Source organism: Pseudophryne corroboree, chromosome 6 (genome assembly GCF_028390025.1).
Source record: "Pseudophryne corroboree isolate aPseCor3 chromosome 6, aPseCor3.hap2, whole genome shotgun sequence".
In the NCBI taxonomy this organism is placed as follows: domain Eukaryota; kingdom Metazoa; phylum Chordata; class Amphibia; order Anura; family Myobatrachidae; genus Pseudophryne; species Pseudophryne corroboree.
In genome coordinates, this window is record NC_086449.1 from 261,658,128 (window position 1) to 261,677,793 (window position 19,666).

Genomic DNA, 19,666 nt, shown 5'->3' on the forward strand with positions numbered 1-19,666 from the left:
CAGCTCCAGGGTGGGAACACCAGCAGTAGATGGTGCCCGGAGCTGGGGGAGGGGCTACAGGTCAAGCGCCTTATCCCCTATGGTGGTCCTCACCACCTGGTACGATGGAGCCTTATTAAAAATGGATAATGTATTATCCGACCTGTGCTCCCCTGCCCTGGTGGATATAGTGGGGTCCCTGCACGGCCACAGTGTCCACACCAGTGTCGCAGTTCACCTCCTTAGACCGCGACCGTAACGCGATTTAGTGGCGGGTCCCGCCTGGGGTACCCTCTTACCGCCTCCCTGAGAAGCAGCCACGCGATCCAGGAGAGCGTCTGTGGTGGTGTGCCTAGGAACCGGAGCGCCTCCGCCGCAAGTACCCAGGAACAGAGCCAGCGGGAGTATGCGACACCGCTGGGGAGGTGATGGAGCTGCAGCACAGTACGTCACCCTGACCTATTAAGTGCTGCAGCCCTTGAAGTCTTCTAAATAGCTTTTTCAGGGTTGCCTGCGCAGCTCCCCCTGTTAAGTGACCTGCTTACGCAGGCACCAACTCAAAAAATTGGGCTCACAGTGCCTGGAGGCGGGGTTATATAGAGGAGGCCCCGCAATGCATCCTGGTACAGTCTAAAGCTTTAGCCTTTTGGTGTCTCTGGATCAAGATCCATCTCTACACCCCGATGTATTCCCTGTGGAACACAGTGTACCCCGCTGCAGAAATACAAGTTTCTTACTTTAGAGCTTCCTCTCTTCTCCTGACTTCACTTCAACCCAAACACCTTGTAGTGCTGCATTTACTTTGTACTTCTTGCATTGACAATCCCTGTCCCTGTCTTAGGGGTATATTTACTAAGATGCGGGGTTATAGAAGTGGAGATGTTGCCCATAGCAACCAGATTACAGATGGAGCCACGCTAATCATGGCTCAGTCTGTGTCTAGGCCCGCCCGCAACGGACATGCGCCCTATTCACTTGACCGTCCACGCGCCCGGACACAGACGCTCAGAATGGGAGCGTCTCTGTGCACTCCCAGCGTGATTAGGCGGACGGATGCCGGGAGTGCACGCCTGTGATGGAGCCGCTTCAGATGAGCGCGGCTCCATCTGTATATTATCTTCTAGAAGGTGCTAGATAAATGATAAATAGAATCTGATTGGTTGCTATAGACATCTTAAATTCTATAAACCCACAGCTTAGTAAATATACCCCTTATTATTTTTAACGTTATTTATTTATAATTTTAAAAGGTTTAGACATAAAGGAAATGCAAGTCTGCCATGTTATGACTGCTTCTATTCCTGATGGCACACAAGTCTGCCATGTTATCACTGCTTCTATTCCTGATGGCACACAAGTCTGCCATGTTATCACTGCTTCTATTCCTGATGGCACACAAGTCTGCCATGTTATGACTGCTTCTATTCCTGATGGCACACAAGTCTGCCATGTTATCACTGCTTCTATTCCTGATGGCACACAAGTCTGCCATGTTATCACTGCTTCTATTCCTGATGGCACACAAGTCTGCCATGTTACCACTGCTTCTATTCCTGATGGCACACAAGTCTGCCATGTTACCACTGCTTCTATTCCTGATGGCACACAAGTCTGCCATGTTATCACTGCTTCTATTCCTGATGGCACACAAGTCTGCCATGTTACCACTGCTTCTATTCCTGATGGCACACAAGTCTGCCATGTTACCACTGCTTCTATTCCTGATGGCACACAAGTCTGCCATGTTATCACTGCTTCTATTCCTGATGGCACACAAGTCTGCCATGTTATCACTGCTTCTATTCCTGATGGCACACAAGTCTGCCATGTTATCACTGCTTCTATTCCTGATGGCACACAAGTCTGCCATGTTACCACTGCTTCTATTCCTGATGGCACACAAGTCTGCCATGTTATCACTGCTTCTATTTCTGATGGCACACAAGTCTGCCATGTTATCACTGCTTCTATTCCTGATGGCATACAAGTCTGCCATGTTATCACTGCTTCTATTCCTGATGGCACACAAGCCTGCCATATCACCACTGCTGCTATTCCTGATGGCATACAAGTCTGCCATGTTATCACTGCTTCTATTCCTGATGGCATACAAGTCTGCCATGTTATCACTGCTTCTATTCCTGATGGCATACAAGTCTGCCATGTTACCACTGCTTCTATTCCTGATGGCACGCAAGTCTGCCATGTTACCAGTGCTTCTATTCCTGATGGCATGCAAGTCTGCCATGTTACCACTGCTTCTATTCCTGATGGCATACAAGTCTGCCATGTTATCACTGCTTCTATTCCTGATGGCACACAAGCCTGCCATATCACCACTGCTGCTATTCCTGATGGCATACAAGTCTGCCATGTTACCAGTGCTTCTATTCCTGATGGCATGCAAGTCTGCCATGTTACCACTGCTTCTATTCCTGATGGCATACAAGTCTCCCATGTTATCACTGCTTCTATTCCTGATGGCATACAAGTCTGCCATGTTACCACTGCTTCTATTCCTGATGGCATACAAGTCTGCCATATCACCACTGCTGCTATTCCTGATGGCATACAAGTCTGCCATGTTATCACTGCTTCTATTCCTGATGGCATACAAGTCTGCCATGTTATCACTGCTTCTATTCCTGATGGCATACAAGTCTGCCATGTTACCACTGCTTCTATTCCTGATGGCACACAAGTCTGCCATGTTATCACTGCTTCTATTCCTGATGGCACACAAGTCTGCCATGTTATCACTGCTTCTATTCCTGATGGCACACAAGTCTGCCATGTTACCACTGCTTCTATTCCTGATGGCACACAAGTCTGCCATGTTATCACTGCTTCTATTCCTGATGGCACACAAGTCTGCCATGTTACCACTGCTTCTATTCCTGATGGCATACAAGTCTGCCATGTTACCACTGCTTCTATTCCTGATGGCACACAAGTCTGCCATGTTACCACTGCTTCTATTCCTGATGGCACACAAGTCTGCCATGTTACCACTGCTTCTATTCCTGATGGCACACAAGTCTGCCATATCACCACTGCTTCTATTCCTGATGGCACACAAGTCTGCCATGTTACCACTGCTTCTATTCCTGATGGCACACTAGCCTGCCATATCACCACTGCTTCTATTCCTGATGGCACACAAGTCTGCCATGTTATCACTGCTTCTATTCCTGATGGCATACAAGTCTGCCATGTTATCACTGCTTCTATTTCTGATGGCACACAAGTCTGACATGTTACCACTGCTTCTATTCCTGATGGCATACAAGTCTGCCATGTTACCACTGCTTCTATTCCTGATGGCACACAAGCCTGCCATATCACCCCTGCTTCTATTCCTGATGGCATACAAGTCTGCCATGTTACCACTGCTTCTATTCCTGATGGCACACAAGTCTGCCATGTTACCACTGCTTCTATTCCTGATGGCACACAAGTCTGCCATGTTATCACTGCTGCTATTCCTGATGGCATAAAAGCCTGCCATATTACCACTGCTTCTATTCCTGATGGCATACAAGTCTGCCATGTTATCACTGCTTCTATTCCTGATGGCACACAATTCTGCCATGTTATCACTGCTTCTATTCCTGATGGCACACAAGTCTGCCATGTTATCACTGCTTCTATTCCTGATGGCATACAAGTCTGCCATGTTATCACTGCTTCTGTTCCTGATGGCATACAAGTCTGCCATGTTATCACTGCTTCTATTCCTGATGGCATGCAAGTCTGCCATGTTACCACTGCTTCTATTCCTGATGGCATACAAGTCTGCCATGTTATCACTGCTTCTATTCCTGATGGCACACAAGCCTGCCATATCACCACTGCTTCTATTCCTGATGGCACACACGCCTGCCATATCACCCCTGCTTCTATTCCTGATGGCATACAAGTCTGCCATGTTACCACTGCTTCTATTCCTGATGGCATACAAGTCTGCCATGTTATCACTGCTTCTATTCCTGATGGCATACAAGTCTGCCATGTTACCACTGCTTCTATTCCTGATGGCACGCAAGTCTGCCATGTTACCAGTGCTTCTATTCCTGATGGCATGCAAGTCTGCCATGTTATCACTGCTTCTATTCCTGATGGCATACAAGTCTGCCATGTTATCACTGCTTCTGTTCCTGATGGCATACAAGTCTCCCATGTTATCACTGCTTCTATTCCTGATGGCATACAAGTCTGCCATGTTATCACTGCTTCTATTCCTGATGGCATGCAAGTCTGCCATGTTACCACTGCTTCTATTCCTGATGGCATGCAAGTCTGCCATGTTATCACTGCTTCTATTCCTGATGGCATACAAGTCTGCCATGTTATCACTGCTTCTATTCCTGATGGCACACAAGTCTGCCATGTTATCACTGCTTCTATTCCTGATGGCACGCAAGTCTGCCATGTTATCACTGCTTCTATTCCTGATGGCACGCAAGTCTGCCATGTTACCAGTGCTTCTATTCCTGATGGCATGCAAGTCTGCCATGTTATCACTGCTTCTATTCCTGATGGCATACAAGTCTGCCATGTTACCACTGCTTCTATTCCTGATGGCACACAAGTCTGCCATGTTATCACTGCTTCTATTCCTGATGGCACACAAGTCTGCCATGTTATCACTGCTTCTATTCCTGATGGCATGCAAGTCTGCCATGTTACCACTGCTTCTATTCCTGATGGCACGCAAGTCTGCCATGTTATCACTGCTTCTATTCCCGATGGCATACAAGTCTGCCATGTTATCACTGCTTCTATTCCTGATGGCATACAAGTCTGCCATGTTATCACTGCTTCTATTCCTGATGGCATACAAGTCTGCCATGTTACCACTGCTTCTATTCCTGATGGCACGCAAGTCTGCCATGTTACCAGTGCTTCTATTCCTGATGGCATGCAAGTCTGCCATGTTATCACTGCTTCTATTCCTGATGGCATACAAGTCTGCCATGTTACCACTGCTTCTATTCCTGATGGCACACAAGTCTGCCATGTTATCACTGCTTCTATTCCTGATGGCATACAAGTCTGCCATGTTACCACTGCTTCTATTCCTGATGGCACACAAGTCTGCCATGTTACCACTGCTTCGATTCCTGATGGCACACAAGTCTGCCATGTTACCAGTGCTTCTATGCCTGATGCCACTCAATGGCAGACCGAATCAGGCTCTTTTTGTAGAATTTTCATCTCTTTCAGCTCAAGAAGTGAATAAAATAAGCATTTGAAGACTTGCTCACATTATGGAAGCTACTATAATAATTGTATCAACCGGTAATTTTAGTTGTGGACCGACAGTTTTTTCATAGAAGGAAAAGCACTCCATATTACGTACTATTATAACTTAATTGTTACTAGCATCTTTATGCTGTTCCATTTCTAACATCTCTAGATGCAATTAAATAAAACAAATCCTAAATACCCCTTAACATGACTGAAATCTATGGTATCCCATAATCGTGCAGTTTGCTCTTACTGCAGACTTTGGCTGGCCATCAAGTTACTAGTATACTGTACAACCTTAAGCTTATACAGTATACGGACACAAGAAAACAACTTTAGCATGTGTTGCATATAATAACTGTGACACAACAATAGGATACTCTAGTGAGATTCAGTTGTGTGTGACGTGGATTACTGCAGTTCAGTGTATTTGTTTGAGGCACTTGAAGCTTATGTAATAGTAGACATATTAGGCATTCCAGTCAAGCTTCCAAAGTGGATAAGCTGCACCAGTATGATCTGAAAACCCATGCTTCTCATTGCTGTTTCTGAAGGTGTTAAAGCTTGGGGGATCTTTATTCTAATGGGGCATACACATGTGGCGATTCTTGCCTATTTTCTAAGCAATCTGTCTAGTTCGCTTAGAAATTAAGCGCGGATTGCTGTGTGTACACACCATAGCGATGCGCAGTCCCGCACGTCACCATCGCTTGCACATGCAGGCAAGATCTAGATAGATCGCCTAGCATATGCATAAAGAACACAGGTTATGACATCGCTGTGTGTATAGTGGTGTATAGCGATATCTGCTGAGCAATCTGTGCTAACCTAGATCGCTTAGCACACAGCATCATGTCGCCCCGTGTGTATGCCCCATAAGCCTTGGAGAGAGCTAAAGTGGCAGAAGATAAGGCCCAACTGTATTAAGCCTTAAAAAGTGATATAGTGGAGATGAATAAAAAGTGATAAATGACCAGAAAACCAGCTCCTGTCATTTTTCAAACATATCCATTAACATGGCAGTTAGAAAGCTGATTGGCTGGTACTTTCTGTCTTTATCTGTCTTCACTTTATCACTTTTTAAGGCTCAATATAATTGGGCTAAAGTACCAGCCAGCCAGTGTTGATTGGCTGGTACTTTATCTCCATCCACCTTCTCCAAGGCTTAGTACATAGACCCCTAAGTTGTACATAAATGTGCAATTCTCCTGAAAGATCATAATATCAAATATGACATTAAGTATTGTAGCTGTTCTCACCTGTTGTGTAATCTGCTGTGGAGGTGTTCCAGGACCTGTGCCGTCTGCCTGTGATAGTCTAGAGCAGCCTCTACAAAAACAGTCAGCTGGCTCACCTGTTCTATCTGTAAGGAAAGGAAGATCAATGACACACTATACAGAGTCTCTGGTCTGCAGCATAAAGCCCAACAGATGGCTACCATGATGGAATTCTCATTGCTTTCTTTAAAAGATTCAAACATAAATTTTTATTGTACGCCCTATATCAATCACCACCAAATACAAAAAACGTGTGTGTGTGTGTGGTTTATGGCAAAGTTTGTTTAAAAAAAATAAAATAAAAAAATTCCCTTTTACAATTTTAAAGCCTCAAATATCTGAAGTAGTTCAACAAGTGCCCATGAGAGGGCAGTATTTAATAGCATTCTTTTCACTGAATGTATAAGGACTGGTCATTTTATGTGCTCAAAAAATAGGATTTTAGTACCTACCGGTAAATCCTTTTCTCCTAGTCCGTAGAGGATGCTGGGGACTCCAAAAGTCCCCATGGGGTATAGACGGGATCCGCAGGAGCTTGGGCACACTGAAAAGACTTTGACTGGGTGTGAACTGGCTCCTCCCTCTATGCCCCTCCTCCAGACCTCAGTTATAGGAACTGTGCCCAGGAGAGACGGACATTTCGAGGAAAGGATTTTTGGTTAAACTAAGGGCTAGCCCACACCACAAACATACCGTACAACCGGAGTAACAGTAAACCAGATAACGGTATGAATTAACAACAGCAACAAGCTGAAAACAACAAATACACAACCCGTGTGTAAACTAATTTAACCAGCAAGAATACACTGCAAGTAACAGTCCGCACTGGGATGGGCGCCCAGCATCCTCTACGGACTAGGAGAAAAGGATTTATTGGTAGGTACTAAAATCCTATTTTCTCTTACGTCCTAGAGGATGCTGGGGACTCCAAAAGGACCATGGGGTCTATACCAAAGCTCCAACACGGGCGGGAGAGTGCGGACGACTCTGCAGCACCGACTGAGCAAACATGAGGTCCTCCTCAGCCAGGGTATCAAACTTGTAAAACTTAGCAAAGGTGTTTGAACCCGACCACGTAGCTGCTCGGCAGAGCTGAAGTGCCGAGACCCCTCGGGCAGCCGCCCAAGATGAGCCCACTTTCCTGGTAGAATGGGCCTTTACTGACTTCGTCACCGGTAGCCCAGCCGAAGAATGAGCTTGCTGAATCGTACTACAAATCCAGCGTGCAATAGTCTGCTTAGAAGCAGGATGACCAATCTTGTTGGAAGCATACAGGACAAACAGCGCCTCTGTTTTCCTGGCAACAGCCGTTCTGGCGACGTAAATTTTCAAAGCTTTGGAACTGCCACAGCATCCGCAGCCACAGGTACCACAATAGGTTGGTTAATATGAAACGAAGAAACCACCTTCGGCAGAAATTGTTGACGAGTCCTCAATTCCGCTCTATCCGAATGGAAGATCAAGTACGGACTCTTGTGAGATAAGGCCGCCAACTCTGACACTCGCCTGGCAGACGCCAGAGCCAACAGCATGACTACCTTCCAAGTGAGAAACTTTAACTCAACCTTACGCAAAGGTTCAAACCAGGAAGACATAAACTGCAAGACCACTTCAAGATCCCCTGGCGCCACAGGGGGCACAAACGGAGGATGGATATGCATCACTCCCTTCACAAAAGTCTCAACCTCTGGAAGGACAGCCAATTCCTTTTGAAAGAAAATAGATAAAGCCGAAATCTGCACTTTGATGGAACCCAATTTCAGGCCTGCATCCACGCCTGCCTGCAAAAAATGGAGAAACCGACCCAAGTGAAACTCCTCCGCAGGAGCTGCTTTGGTTTCACACCACGAAACATACTTTCTCCAAATACGGTGATAATGTTTCGCCGTAATCTCCTTCCTAGCTTTAAGGAGAGTGGGGATGACCTCCCCGGGAATACCTTTCCTAGCTAAGATTTGGCGCTCAACTTCCACGCCGTCAAACGCAGCCGTGGTAAGTCCGGAAACACGCATGGCCCCTGCAGTAACAGGTCCTCTCTTAGAGGAAGCGTCCAGGGATCTTCCACTAGCAATTCCTGACGTTCCGAATACCAGGCCCTCCTTGGCCAATCTGGAACGACGACTATCGCCTGAACCCCTGTTTGTCGTACGAGCCTCAACACCTTCGGAATGAGAGGAAGCGGAGGGAACACATACACCGACTGAAACACCCACGGAGTCACCAGGGCGTCCACTGCACTGGCCTGGGGGTCCCTTGACCTTGACCTGGAATAATACCTTGGAAGCTTCTTGTTGAGGTGAGACGCCATCATGTCGATCAGCGGAATTCCCCAACGCTTCGTCACTTCTGCAAATACCTCTTGGTGAAGAGCCCACTCTCCCGGATGGAGATCGTGTCTGCTGAGGAAGTCTGCTTCCCAGTTGTCCACTCCCGGGAGGAAGACTGCTGACAGAGCGCTCACGTGTTGTTCCGCCCAGCGAAGGATTCTTGTGGCCTCCGCCATAGCCGCCCTGCTCCTTGTTCCGCCTTGACGGTTTATATGCGCCACCGCTGTTATGTTGTCTGACTGTATCAGGACAGGTCGACCCTGAAGAAGGCTTCTTGCTTGTAGCAGGCCGTTGTAAATGGCTCTTAACTCGAGTACATTTATGTGGAGACAAGATTCCTGGAGCGACCATTTCCCTGGAAATTTCTTCCTTGGGTGACTGCACCCCAGCCTCGGAGACTTGCATCTGTTGTCAGTAGAACCCAGTCCTGGATTCCGAACCGGCTCCCTCCTAGGAGGTGAGAACTTTGTAGCCACCACAGTAGAGAAATCCTGGCCCTGGAAGATAGACTTATCTTCCGGTGCATGTGCAGGTGAGACCCGGACCATTTGCTCAGCAGATCATACTGAAACACCCGGGCATGAAACCTGCCAAACGGAATGGCTTCGTACGCCGCAACCATTTTCCCCAGAACCCGAGTACATTGATGAATCGACACACTTGTCGGCCTCAGAAGCTCCCTGACCATCGTCTGCAGTTCCAGAGCTTTGTCTTCCAGAAGAAACACTCTCCGTAACTCCGTGTCTAGAATCATGCCCAGAAAGGGCAGCCGAGTGGTCGGAATCAACTGAGACTTTGGCAAATTTAGCACCCAACCGTGTTGTCGCAGAACCGACAGAGACAAATTCACATTTCTCAACAACCGTTCCTTGGACCTCGCCTTTATCAGGAGATCGTCCAAGTACGGGATAATTGTAACCCCTTGCTTGCGAAAGAGAACCATCATTTCTGCCATGACTTTGGGCTTTCCATGGCCCCGAGGATTTTCACCAAACGGCAATGTCTGAAATTGGTAATGAAAATCCTATATCGCAAACCTGAGGAAAACTTGATGTGGAGGATATATCGGGACGTGTAAGTAGGCATCCTTTATGTCGACTGACGCCATAAAATCCCCCCCCTTCTAGGCTGGAAATCACAGCTTGAAGAGATTCCATCTTGAACTTGAAAACTTTCAAGTAAGCATTCCATTGATGGATCCACAGTGCCCTCCTGGCCGAGATCGCCATGGCATTGGCTCTTGATCCTAAGAGACCAACATCTGTCACTGCATCCTTCAGGTAATCTGCAGCGTCCTTGATATAACCAAGAGTCAAAAGAACATTATCTTTATCAAGGGTATCCATATCAGCAGCTAAATTCTCAGCCCATTTAGCAATAGCACTACTCACCCATACCGACGCCACAGCAGGTCTGAGCAATGCACCCGTATTAGAGAAAATGGACTTCAGAGACGTCTCCAGCTTGCGATCCGCTGGATCCTTGAGAGCTGCCGTGTCAGGGGACGGAAGCGTCACCTTCTTAGACAAACGGGATAGAGCCTTGTCGACATTTGGAGACGACTCCCATTTTTCCCTGTCATCAGAGGGGAAAGGATACGCCATGAAAATTCTCTTGGGAATCTGCCACCTCTTGTCTGGCGACTCCCAAGCCTTTTCACAAAGAGTATTCATTTCATGAGAGGGGGGAAACTTCACCTCAGTTTTTTTCCCTTTGAACAAACAAATCCTTGTTTCCTGCACCGCAGGTTCGTCAGAAATATGTAAAACATCTTTAATAGCCACAATCATGTACTGAATACTCTTAACTAACCGTGGGTGTAAAGCAGCCTCAGTGAAGTCGACATCGGAATCAGAATCCGTGTCGGTATCCGTATCTACCAACTGGGTAAACGACCACTTTTGCGACCCTGATGGGGTCTGCACCTGAGACAAAGCATCCTCCATGGATTTCCTCCACACCTGTGTCTGAGACTCCGATTTATCTAATCTTTTAGACAATGAGGCCACATTTGTATTAAGTGTACATAACATTGTAAGTAAATCAGGTGTCGTCTGTGCCGACAGAGCCAACTCGAGACCCGCATCTGCGCCCCCAGCAACCTCCTTCAGGGAGTAACACTCAGCTTCAGACATGCAGACACGTAGTACCGACACACACACACACACACACTGCCTCAGCTAGGGGACAGACCCACAAGGAAGCCTGGATAGAGAAACACAGAGGGAGTATGCCAGCTCACACCCCAGCGCCCGTATATCCCACCAAACAATATATGTGTAAAGCGCTGCTTGTAACTACAATAATTATGCACCAAATATCTCCCCCCCCCCCCCCCAGCGCCCTGCACCCTGTGAGTGCCGTTGGTGAAGTGTGTGGTGGGAGCATGGAGCGCAGCACTACCGCTGTGCTGTACCTCGTTGCTGAAGTCTTCTGCCGTCACTGAAGTCTTCTGCCTTCTGCATACTCACCCGGCTTCTTTCTTCTGGCTTCTGTGAGGGGGTGACAGCGCGGCTCCGGGAACAAGCAGCTAGGCGAACCAAGTGATCGAACCCTCTGGAGCTAATGGTGTCCAGTAGCCTAAGAAGCAGACCCCTTAACTAAGTAGAAGTAGGTCTGACTTCTCTCCCCTCAGTCCCTCGATGCAGGGAGCCTGTAGCCAGCAGGTCTCCCTGAAAATAAAAAACCTAAAAGTCTTTTCTAGAGAAACTCAGGAGAGCTCCCCTAGTGAGTGTCCAGTCAGTCCTGGGAACAAAGTCTAACTGAGGTCTGGAGGAGGGGCATAGAGGGAGTAGCCAGTTCACACCCAGTCAAAGTCTTTTCAGTGTGCCCAAGCTCCTGCGGATCTCGTCTATACCCCATGGTCCTTTTGGAGTCCCCAGCATCCTCTAGGATGAAAGCGAAATATCTATTTTGGAATCCAGGGTCACTGGTTGGGGGTAAGAAAAGTCTAAAATCTAATCTCGGATTTTAATTCTACCTGTAGCTCTGCTTTTTATCACAATTGTTGGACTGTGATGGAAATACAGTATATGTAAGCACCCTAATGGAGGCAGGTCAAGAGTGCTCATGAATGTTTAATTTAATTAGCTCATTATTATGCATGCAGAGGAAGACAGAGGCAGGGAGTGGATGCATAATACAGCTACTATGTAAATCAGTTGTCTGACCAAGTCAGGTCACTTGTACTGTATTTGTCTTGTAACCAGAGCCGGCCTTAGGCATAGGCAAACTAGGCAAATGCCTAGGGCATTTGGTATGCTTAGGGGCACCAGCAGCTTCTGCTGATTAAAATGATATGCGGCATGCCTATATTCTGTGTGTGGCTGCGGCTGTATCTGCATACAAAATGCTACGTTGTGTGTATTCCTGAAAATCACTGTAATGTAGCATTTCGTATGCAGATATAGACACAGTCGCACACAGAATATAGGCATGCTGCATATCATTTTAATCAGAAGCTGCTTGTGCATCCTAGCCACATAGTAATGCAAATAAGATGCATTTTCATAAACAAAAGGCGCCTGACTTTAGCAGAGCTGCCAGCTGACTCATGCCAGACATTTCCTGCAGAACTAGCGGTGGTGCTAGGGGGCACCAGCCAAAATCTTGCCTAGGGCATCAGATTGGTTAGGGCCGGCTCTGCTTGTAACAATTCTGATTTTATTACACAAAAGTTAAAAACAAGGAGGACTTCTTTTCTAGGAGTGAGGGGAGGTGGTGATGTGCTGCCCCTGCTTCCTTTGCTGTGTCTTTCTGTTGGGGCTCCACTGCACTATGAGATATGAGTGGCTGTATAAATGACATACTAACGATAACTATCACATCTGGGTCCCAGAGCCACAGCCACACTCTCCCAGTACAGAGGTAGTTCCACCATGACTACGTATTGCTAAAGCCTCCACCTAAACCTCCTTGTATATAACAATAGCAAACATCCTCTCTATAGTATTATTTGTGGACACAAGAGCCTTGATGCCATCCACACCACACTTTTTTACTGGCAGGCTAAGGACCTGCCATGTCTACAGTCTTTCTTGAGCTTCCTCTCTCCTCCTAGTATGAGGATACAATGGATGAGATTAATAAATAGCCATCACCTGCAATTTCTGCCTGCTATCAAACTGAAAGGAGCACAGAAAAAAGGCTGCAAAAGCCAATGATAAAGAAAAACATCCATTAGCATACAAATAAATGCTGTATATTACTTAGAAAACACAGTATAGCTAGTGAGTTTTTCACAATGTTGTATTTAGGATTTCATAGGGCAGGATAACACAAATGTCTGTATGATAGTCCCCAATTACAGGTATTTACCCTTTACATTTACTCAGCCCCTCCTTTCCTTCCACAAAGCAGGACCAATGAAACGGAAGCTGCTGAAGGTCAATAGGTCATACAGTATGTTGGGTAAGAAGAGCCAAATACTAGGGGTGGAGATGGTAAATATAAGCTGAGATAGAGGGGAATAGGGATGACAGAGACATGTTCAGGAAAGCCAGAACAAGTCTCTGAGCTCAGTGCTGACCCTTTGCATTCTTACTTAGTCACTGTGCTGACCATCTGCTAACAGGCAGGACGAAGCCAACAGGACAGGAATCAGGGCCAGAGTACAAAAAAAAGTCATTATAGCAGGAATATATTTTTATTTAAATACATCCCTTGTTTCAATTCATTTTATCCATAACTTACTTTAAGCAACAAACTATCACTTTAACAGCTTAACATTCCAATAGTCATTGTATTCAATTTTAATTGATACCCCTGATACTCTGGTACTGCTTAGCTCATCAATCCAGCTGCAACTTTATATGCCTACACGTCCTAATCTGAGCAGATTCTAGTATGTGTTTCTCCGACGCACACCTCACATTCACTGAATAACTAGACTGAGATGTACAATCTAGCACCTACTGAACTGAAGTGAATATGAACATGAAGCCCATGGTTAAGGACACTTATCTGACAGACCTCAGTTTAATCCTAGTCAGGGCTATGTGATAGGATGGCATCTACCCCACTGTGTGGTACAACTTCTATTCCATGAGCTGTTCCGTACAAGTCATGGCCACACCTTATGGAGCAGCAGACAGAGGATCCTCTAGCTGGTTTTATTTTATTTATTTTTTACTTTGTTTTGCAGACTACCCCATTATAATGCTTGTGATAAAGGCACCAGGGATCACCAGAGACTTAAGGGTATATTTACTAAAGTGCGGGTTATTAGAACTGGTGATGTTGCTCATAGCAACCAATCAGAGTCTAACTATTCTCTCTAGAAGCTGCTAGATAAATGAAACGTTGAATCTGATTGGATGCAATGGGCAACATTTGTACTTCTAAAAACTCGCACTTTAATAAATATGCCCCCTTAGTGGGTTAATTTTGCCTTGTAAAATGATTGACGCTGTAAAAAATAAGATTTTAAACCTACCGGTAAATCTTTTTCTCCTAGTTCGTAGAGGATGCTGGGGACTCCGTAAGAACCATGGGGTATAGACGGGCTCCGCAGGAGACAAGGGCACTATAAAGAACTTTAGAATGGGTGTGCACTGGCTCTTCCCTCTATGCCCCTCCTCCAGACCTCAGTTAGAGAAACTGTGCCCAGAGGAGAAGGACAATACGAGGAAAGGATTTTGTTAATCTAAGGCAGAGGTTCCCAAACTGTGTGCCGTGGCTCCCTGGGGTGCCTCGGGATACTTGCAGGGGTGCCCTGGGTTGGTGGTCCAGGACCAATTCAAATTATTCATGGTCAATATAATAGACAAAACCAGTGCTGGTGGCTGCCAGTCATAAAATATGTGGTCAAACAGAAGCAAATCTTGTTCCTCACCACATAACTGACCCTAAGGATGACATATAAACGCGATCTAATTAATGTAATATTTCTTTCTAAATTTCTCTAAGAATTTTTGGCCTAGGGGTGCCGTGAAAAAAATTCTGATATTCTAGGGTGCCGTGATTCAAAAAAGTTTGGAAACCACTGATCTAAGGACAAGATTCATACCAGCCCACACCATCCACGCCGTATAACCCGGGCTATACGCAACCAGTTAACAGTATGAACAAAACAGTATCAGCTAAAAAATGATCTCAACTGTAACATAACCCTTATGTAAGCAACAACTATATACAAGCCTTGCAGAAATATGTCCGCACTGGGACGGGCACCCAGCATCCTCTACGGACTAGGAGAAAAAGATTTACCGGTAGGTTTAAAATCTTATTTTCTCTTACGTCCTAGAGGATGCTGGGGACTCCGTAAGGACCATGGGGTTTATACCAAAGCTCCAGACCGGGCGGGAGAGTGCGGACGACTCTGCAGCACCGACTGAGCAAACGCAAGGTCTTCATCAGCCAGGGTATCAAACTTATGGAACTTTGCAAAAGTGTTTGAACCTGACCAGGTAGCTGCTCGGCAAAGCTGTAAAGCCGAGACGCCTCGGGCAGCCGCCCAAGAAAAGGCCACCTTCCTAGTGGAATGGGCCTTTACCGAATTTGGAAACGGCAATCCTGCCGTAGAATGAGCCTGCTGAATCGTGTTACAGATCCAGCGAGCAATAGTCTGCTTCGAAGCAGGAGCGCCAACTTTGTTGGCTGCATACAGGACACAAACAGTGCTTCTGTTTTCCTAACCCGAGCCGTCCTGGCTACATAGATTTTTAAGGCCCTGACTACATCCAGGGACTTGGAATCCTCCAAGTCACCCGTAGCCACAGGCACCACAATAGGTTGGTTCATATGAAATGAAGAAACCACCTTAGGCAAAAATTGAGGACGAGTCCTCAACTCTGCTCTATCCACATGGAAAGTCAAATAGGGGCTCTTGTGAGACAAGGCCGCCAATTCGGACACCCGCCTTGCAGATGCCAAGGCCAACAACATGACCACCTTCCAAGTGAGAAATTTCAATTCAACCGTTTGAAGAGGTTCAAACCAGTGAGACTTCAGAAACCGTAACACCACGTTAAGGTCCCAAGGTGCCACCGGGGGCACAAAAGGAGGCTGGATGTGCAGCACTCCCTTTACAAAAGTCTGGACTTCTGGGAGAGAAGCCAATTCCTTCTGAAAGAAAATAGACAGGGCCGAAATCTGTACCTTAATGGAGCCTAATTTTAGGCCCATATCCACTCCTGTCTGTAGAAAGTGGAGAAAACGGCCCAGATGGAAATCTTCCGTAGGAGCATTCCTGGCTTCACACCAAGAAACATACTTCCTCCAGATACGGTGATAATGTTTTGCCGTCACCTCCTTCCTAGCCTTTATCAGAGTAGGGATGTCTTCCTCCGGAAAACCTTTCCCAGCTAGGATTCGGTGTTCAACCGCCATGCCGTCAAACGTAACCGCGGTAAGTCTTGGAACACGCAGGGCCCCTGTTGCAACAGGTCCTCCCTGAGAGGAAGAGGCCATGGATCTTCTGTGAGCATCTCCTGAAGATCTGAATACCAGGCCCTTCGAGGCCAATCTGGAACAATGAGTATTGTTTTCACTCTTTTTTGTTTTATGATTCTTAATATTTTTGAGATGAGAGGAAGAGGGGGGAACACACAGACCGACTGAAACACCCAAGGTGTCACCAGGGCGTCCACCGCTACTGCCTGAGGGTCTCTTGACCTGGCACAATACCTCCGAAGCTTCTTGTTGAGGCGTGACGCCATCATGTCTATGTGAGGAATTCCCCAAAGACTTGTTATCTCTGTAAAAACTTCTTGATGAAGTCACCACTCTCCTGGATGGAGATCATGTCTGCTGAGGAAGTCTGCTTCCCAGTTGTCCACTCTCGGAATGAAGACCGCTGACAGCGCGGTTACGTGATTTTCCGCCCAGCGAAGAATCCTAGTGGCTTCTGCCATTGCCACTCTGCTCCTTGTCCCGCCTTGGCGGTTTACATGAGCCACGGCTGTGACGTTGTCCGATTGAATCAGAACCGGTAAGTCACGAAGAAGATTCTCCGCTTGTCGTAGGCCGTTGTATATGGCCCTCAATTCCAGAATGTTGATGTGTAGACAAGCCTCCTGGCTTGACCATAGCCCTTGAAAATTTCTTCCTCGTGTGACTGCTCCCCATCCTCGGAGGCTCGCGTCCGTGGTCACCAGAACCCAGTCTTGAATGCCGAACCTGCGACCCTCTAGAAGGTGAGCACTTTGCAGCCACCACAGGAGAGACACCCTGGCCCTGGGGGACAGGCTTATCTTTTGATGTATCAGTAGATGGCACCCGGACCACTTGTCCAGGAGGTCCCACTGAAACGTCCTTGCATGAAACCTGCCGAAGGGGATGGCCTTGTAGGCTGCCACCATTTTCCCCAGAACTCGAGTGCATTGATGAACAGACACTCTTTTTGGTTTTAGCAAGTCTCTGACCATGTTCTGGAGGTCCTGGGCTTTTTCCATCGGGAGAAAAACCCTCTTCTGTTCCGTATCCAGAATCATGCCTAGGAATGATAGTCGGGTCGTTGGAATCAATTGTGACTTTGGCAGATTGAGAATCCAACCGTGTTGTTGTAGCACTCTCAGGGAGAGCGACACGCTCTTCTGCAATTGATCTCTCGATCTTGCTTTTATCAGGAGATCGTCCAAGTATGGGATAATTGTGACTCCCTGCCTGCGCAGGAGCATCATCATCTCCGCCATCACCTTGGTGAAAATCCTCTGGGCTGTGGAAAGCCCAAACGGCAACGTCTGAAACTGGTAATGACTGTCCTGTACAGCGAATCTCAGGTACGCCTGATGAGGAGGATATATGGGGACATGAAGGTATGCATCCTTTATGTCGAGTGACACCATAAAATCCCCACCTTCCAGACTGGAGATCACAGCCCGGAGCGATTCCATCTTGAATTTGAACTTTTTCAAGTACAGGTTTAGGGATTTTAGATTTAAAATGGGTCTGACCGAGCCATCCGGCTTCGGGACCACAAACAGGGTCAAATAGTATCCTTTTCCCTGTTGGACTAGAGGAACCTTGACAATCACTTGCTGTTGACACAGCTTTTGAATTGCAGCTGACACAGCTTTTGAATTGCAGCTAACACTACTTCCCTCTCTGGGGAAGAAGCTAGCAAGGCCGACTTGAAAAATCGGCGAGGGGGCACCTCTTCGAATTCCAGTTTGTATCCTTGGGATACAATATCCATCGCCCAAGGATCCACGTCTGACTGAACCCAGACGTGGCTGAAGAGTCGAAGACGTGCCCCCACCGGCGCGGACTCCCTCAGTGGAGCCTCAGCGTCATGCAGTGGATTTAGTAGAAGCCGGGGAGGACTTCTGCTCCTGGGACCTAGCCGAAGCAGGTGTTCTCTTCCCTCTACCCTTACCTCTGGCGAGGAAGGATGAGCCCCGACCTCTTCTGGACTTATGCGACCGAAAGGACTGCATCTGATATTGTGTAGCTTTCTTTTGCTGTGGGGGAACAAAAGGCAAAAAAGTAGATTTACCCGCGGTAGCTGTGGCAACCAGGTCCGCGAGACCTTCCCCAAATAAAACTTCACCTTTGTATGGTAAAACCTCCATATGCTTCTTTGAATCGACATCACCCGTCCATTGGCGGGTCCACAGGGCTCGCCTAGCAGAAATCGCCATGGCGTTAGCTCTCAAACCTAGCAGCCCAACGTCTCTTTGAGCGTCTCTCATATATAAGACTGCGTCTTTAATGTGACCTAAGGTCAATAAAATGGTATCCATGTCTAGGGTATCAAGGTCAGCTGACAAGTTATCTGTCCAAGCTGCAACTGCGCTACATACCCATGCCGATGCTATTGCCGGTCTGAGTAAAGCACCCGTATGCGTATAAATAGATTTTAAGGTATTTTCTTGTCTGCGATCAGCAGGATCCTTGAGGGCTGCCGTGTCTGGAGACGGTAGCGCCACCTTCTTGGACAGGCGCGTTAAAGCCTTGTCCACCCTGAGTGAGGATTCCCAGCGTACCCTGTCCTGTGCTGGGAAAGGATACGCCATAAGAATCCTCTTGGGAATCTGCAGTTTTTTGTCTGGAGTTTCCCAAGCTTTTTCAAATAACTCATTCAGCTCATGAGACGGGGGAAAGGTTACCTCAGGTTTCTTTTCCTTATACATGCGCACCCTCGTGTCAGGGACAGAGGGGTCCTCTGTGATATGCAAAACATCTTTTATTGCAATAATCATATAAATGAATACTTTTGGCCACCCTTGGGTGTAACCTCACATCATCGTAGTCGACACTGGAGTCAGAATCCGTGTCGATATCAGTGTCTGCTATTTGGGATAGGGGACGCTTTTGAGACCCTGAAGGGCCCTGTGACACAGTCCAATCCGTGGATTGACTCCCTGCCTTTTCCCTGGACTCTGCTTTGTCCATTCTCTTATGTAATAAGTTCACATTTGCATTTAAAACATTCCACATGTCCACCCAATCATGAGTCGGCGTTGTCAACGGAGACACCACAATCATCTGCTCCATCTCCTCCTTAGAGGAGCCTTCCGCTTCAGACATGCCAACACACGTGTACCGACACCCCCACACACACAGGGATATATCTATAAGGAGATTGTCTCTCCTAAGGGCCTTGATGGGTAACTGAGAGATAGTATGCCAGCACACACCCAGCGCCAACCGACACTGGAAACAGAATTCCCAGATAATAGCGCTTTTAATAAGATTTTACTTACCGATAAATCTATTTCTCGTAGTCCGTAGTGGATGCTGGGACTCCGTCAGGACCATGGGGATTAGCGGCTCCGCAGGAGACAGGGCACAAAAATAAAAGCTTTAGGACTAGGTGGTGTGCACTGGCTCCTCCCCCTATGACCCTCCTCCAAGCCTCAGTTAGGATACTGTGCCCGGACGAGCGTACAC

General features: G+C 47.0%; 1 protein-coding gene across 4 annotated transcripts in view; it reads right to left on the bottom strand.

Moving 5' to 3' along the window:
- Positions 1-19,666, bottom strand: part of SH3GL3 (SH3 domain containing GRB2 like 3, endophilin A3) — a 223,483-nt gene that overhangs the window by 30,489 nt on the left and 173,328 nt on the right. For all 4 annotated transcript variants that reach the window (XM_063925952.1, XM_063925953.1, XM_063925950.1 and 1 more), the window contains one exon: positions 6,489-6,592. In XM_063925952.1, coding sequence (XP_063782022.1) covers positions 6,489-6,592 — 104 coding nt within the window. The remainder of the gene's footprint in view (positions 1-6,488; positions 6,593-19,666) is intronic.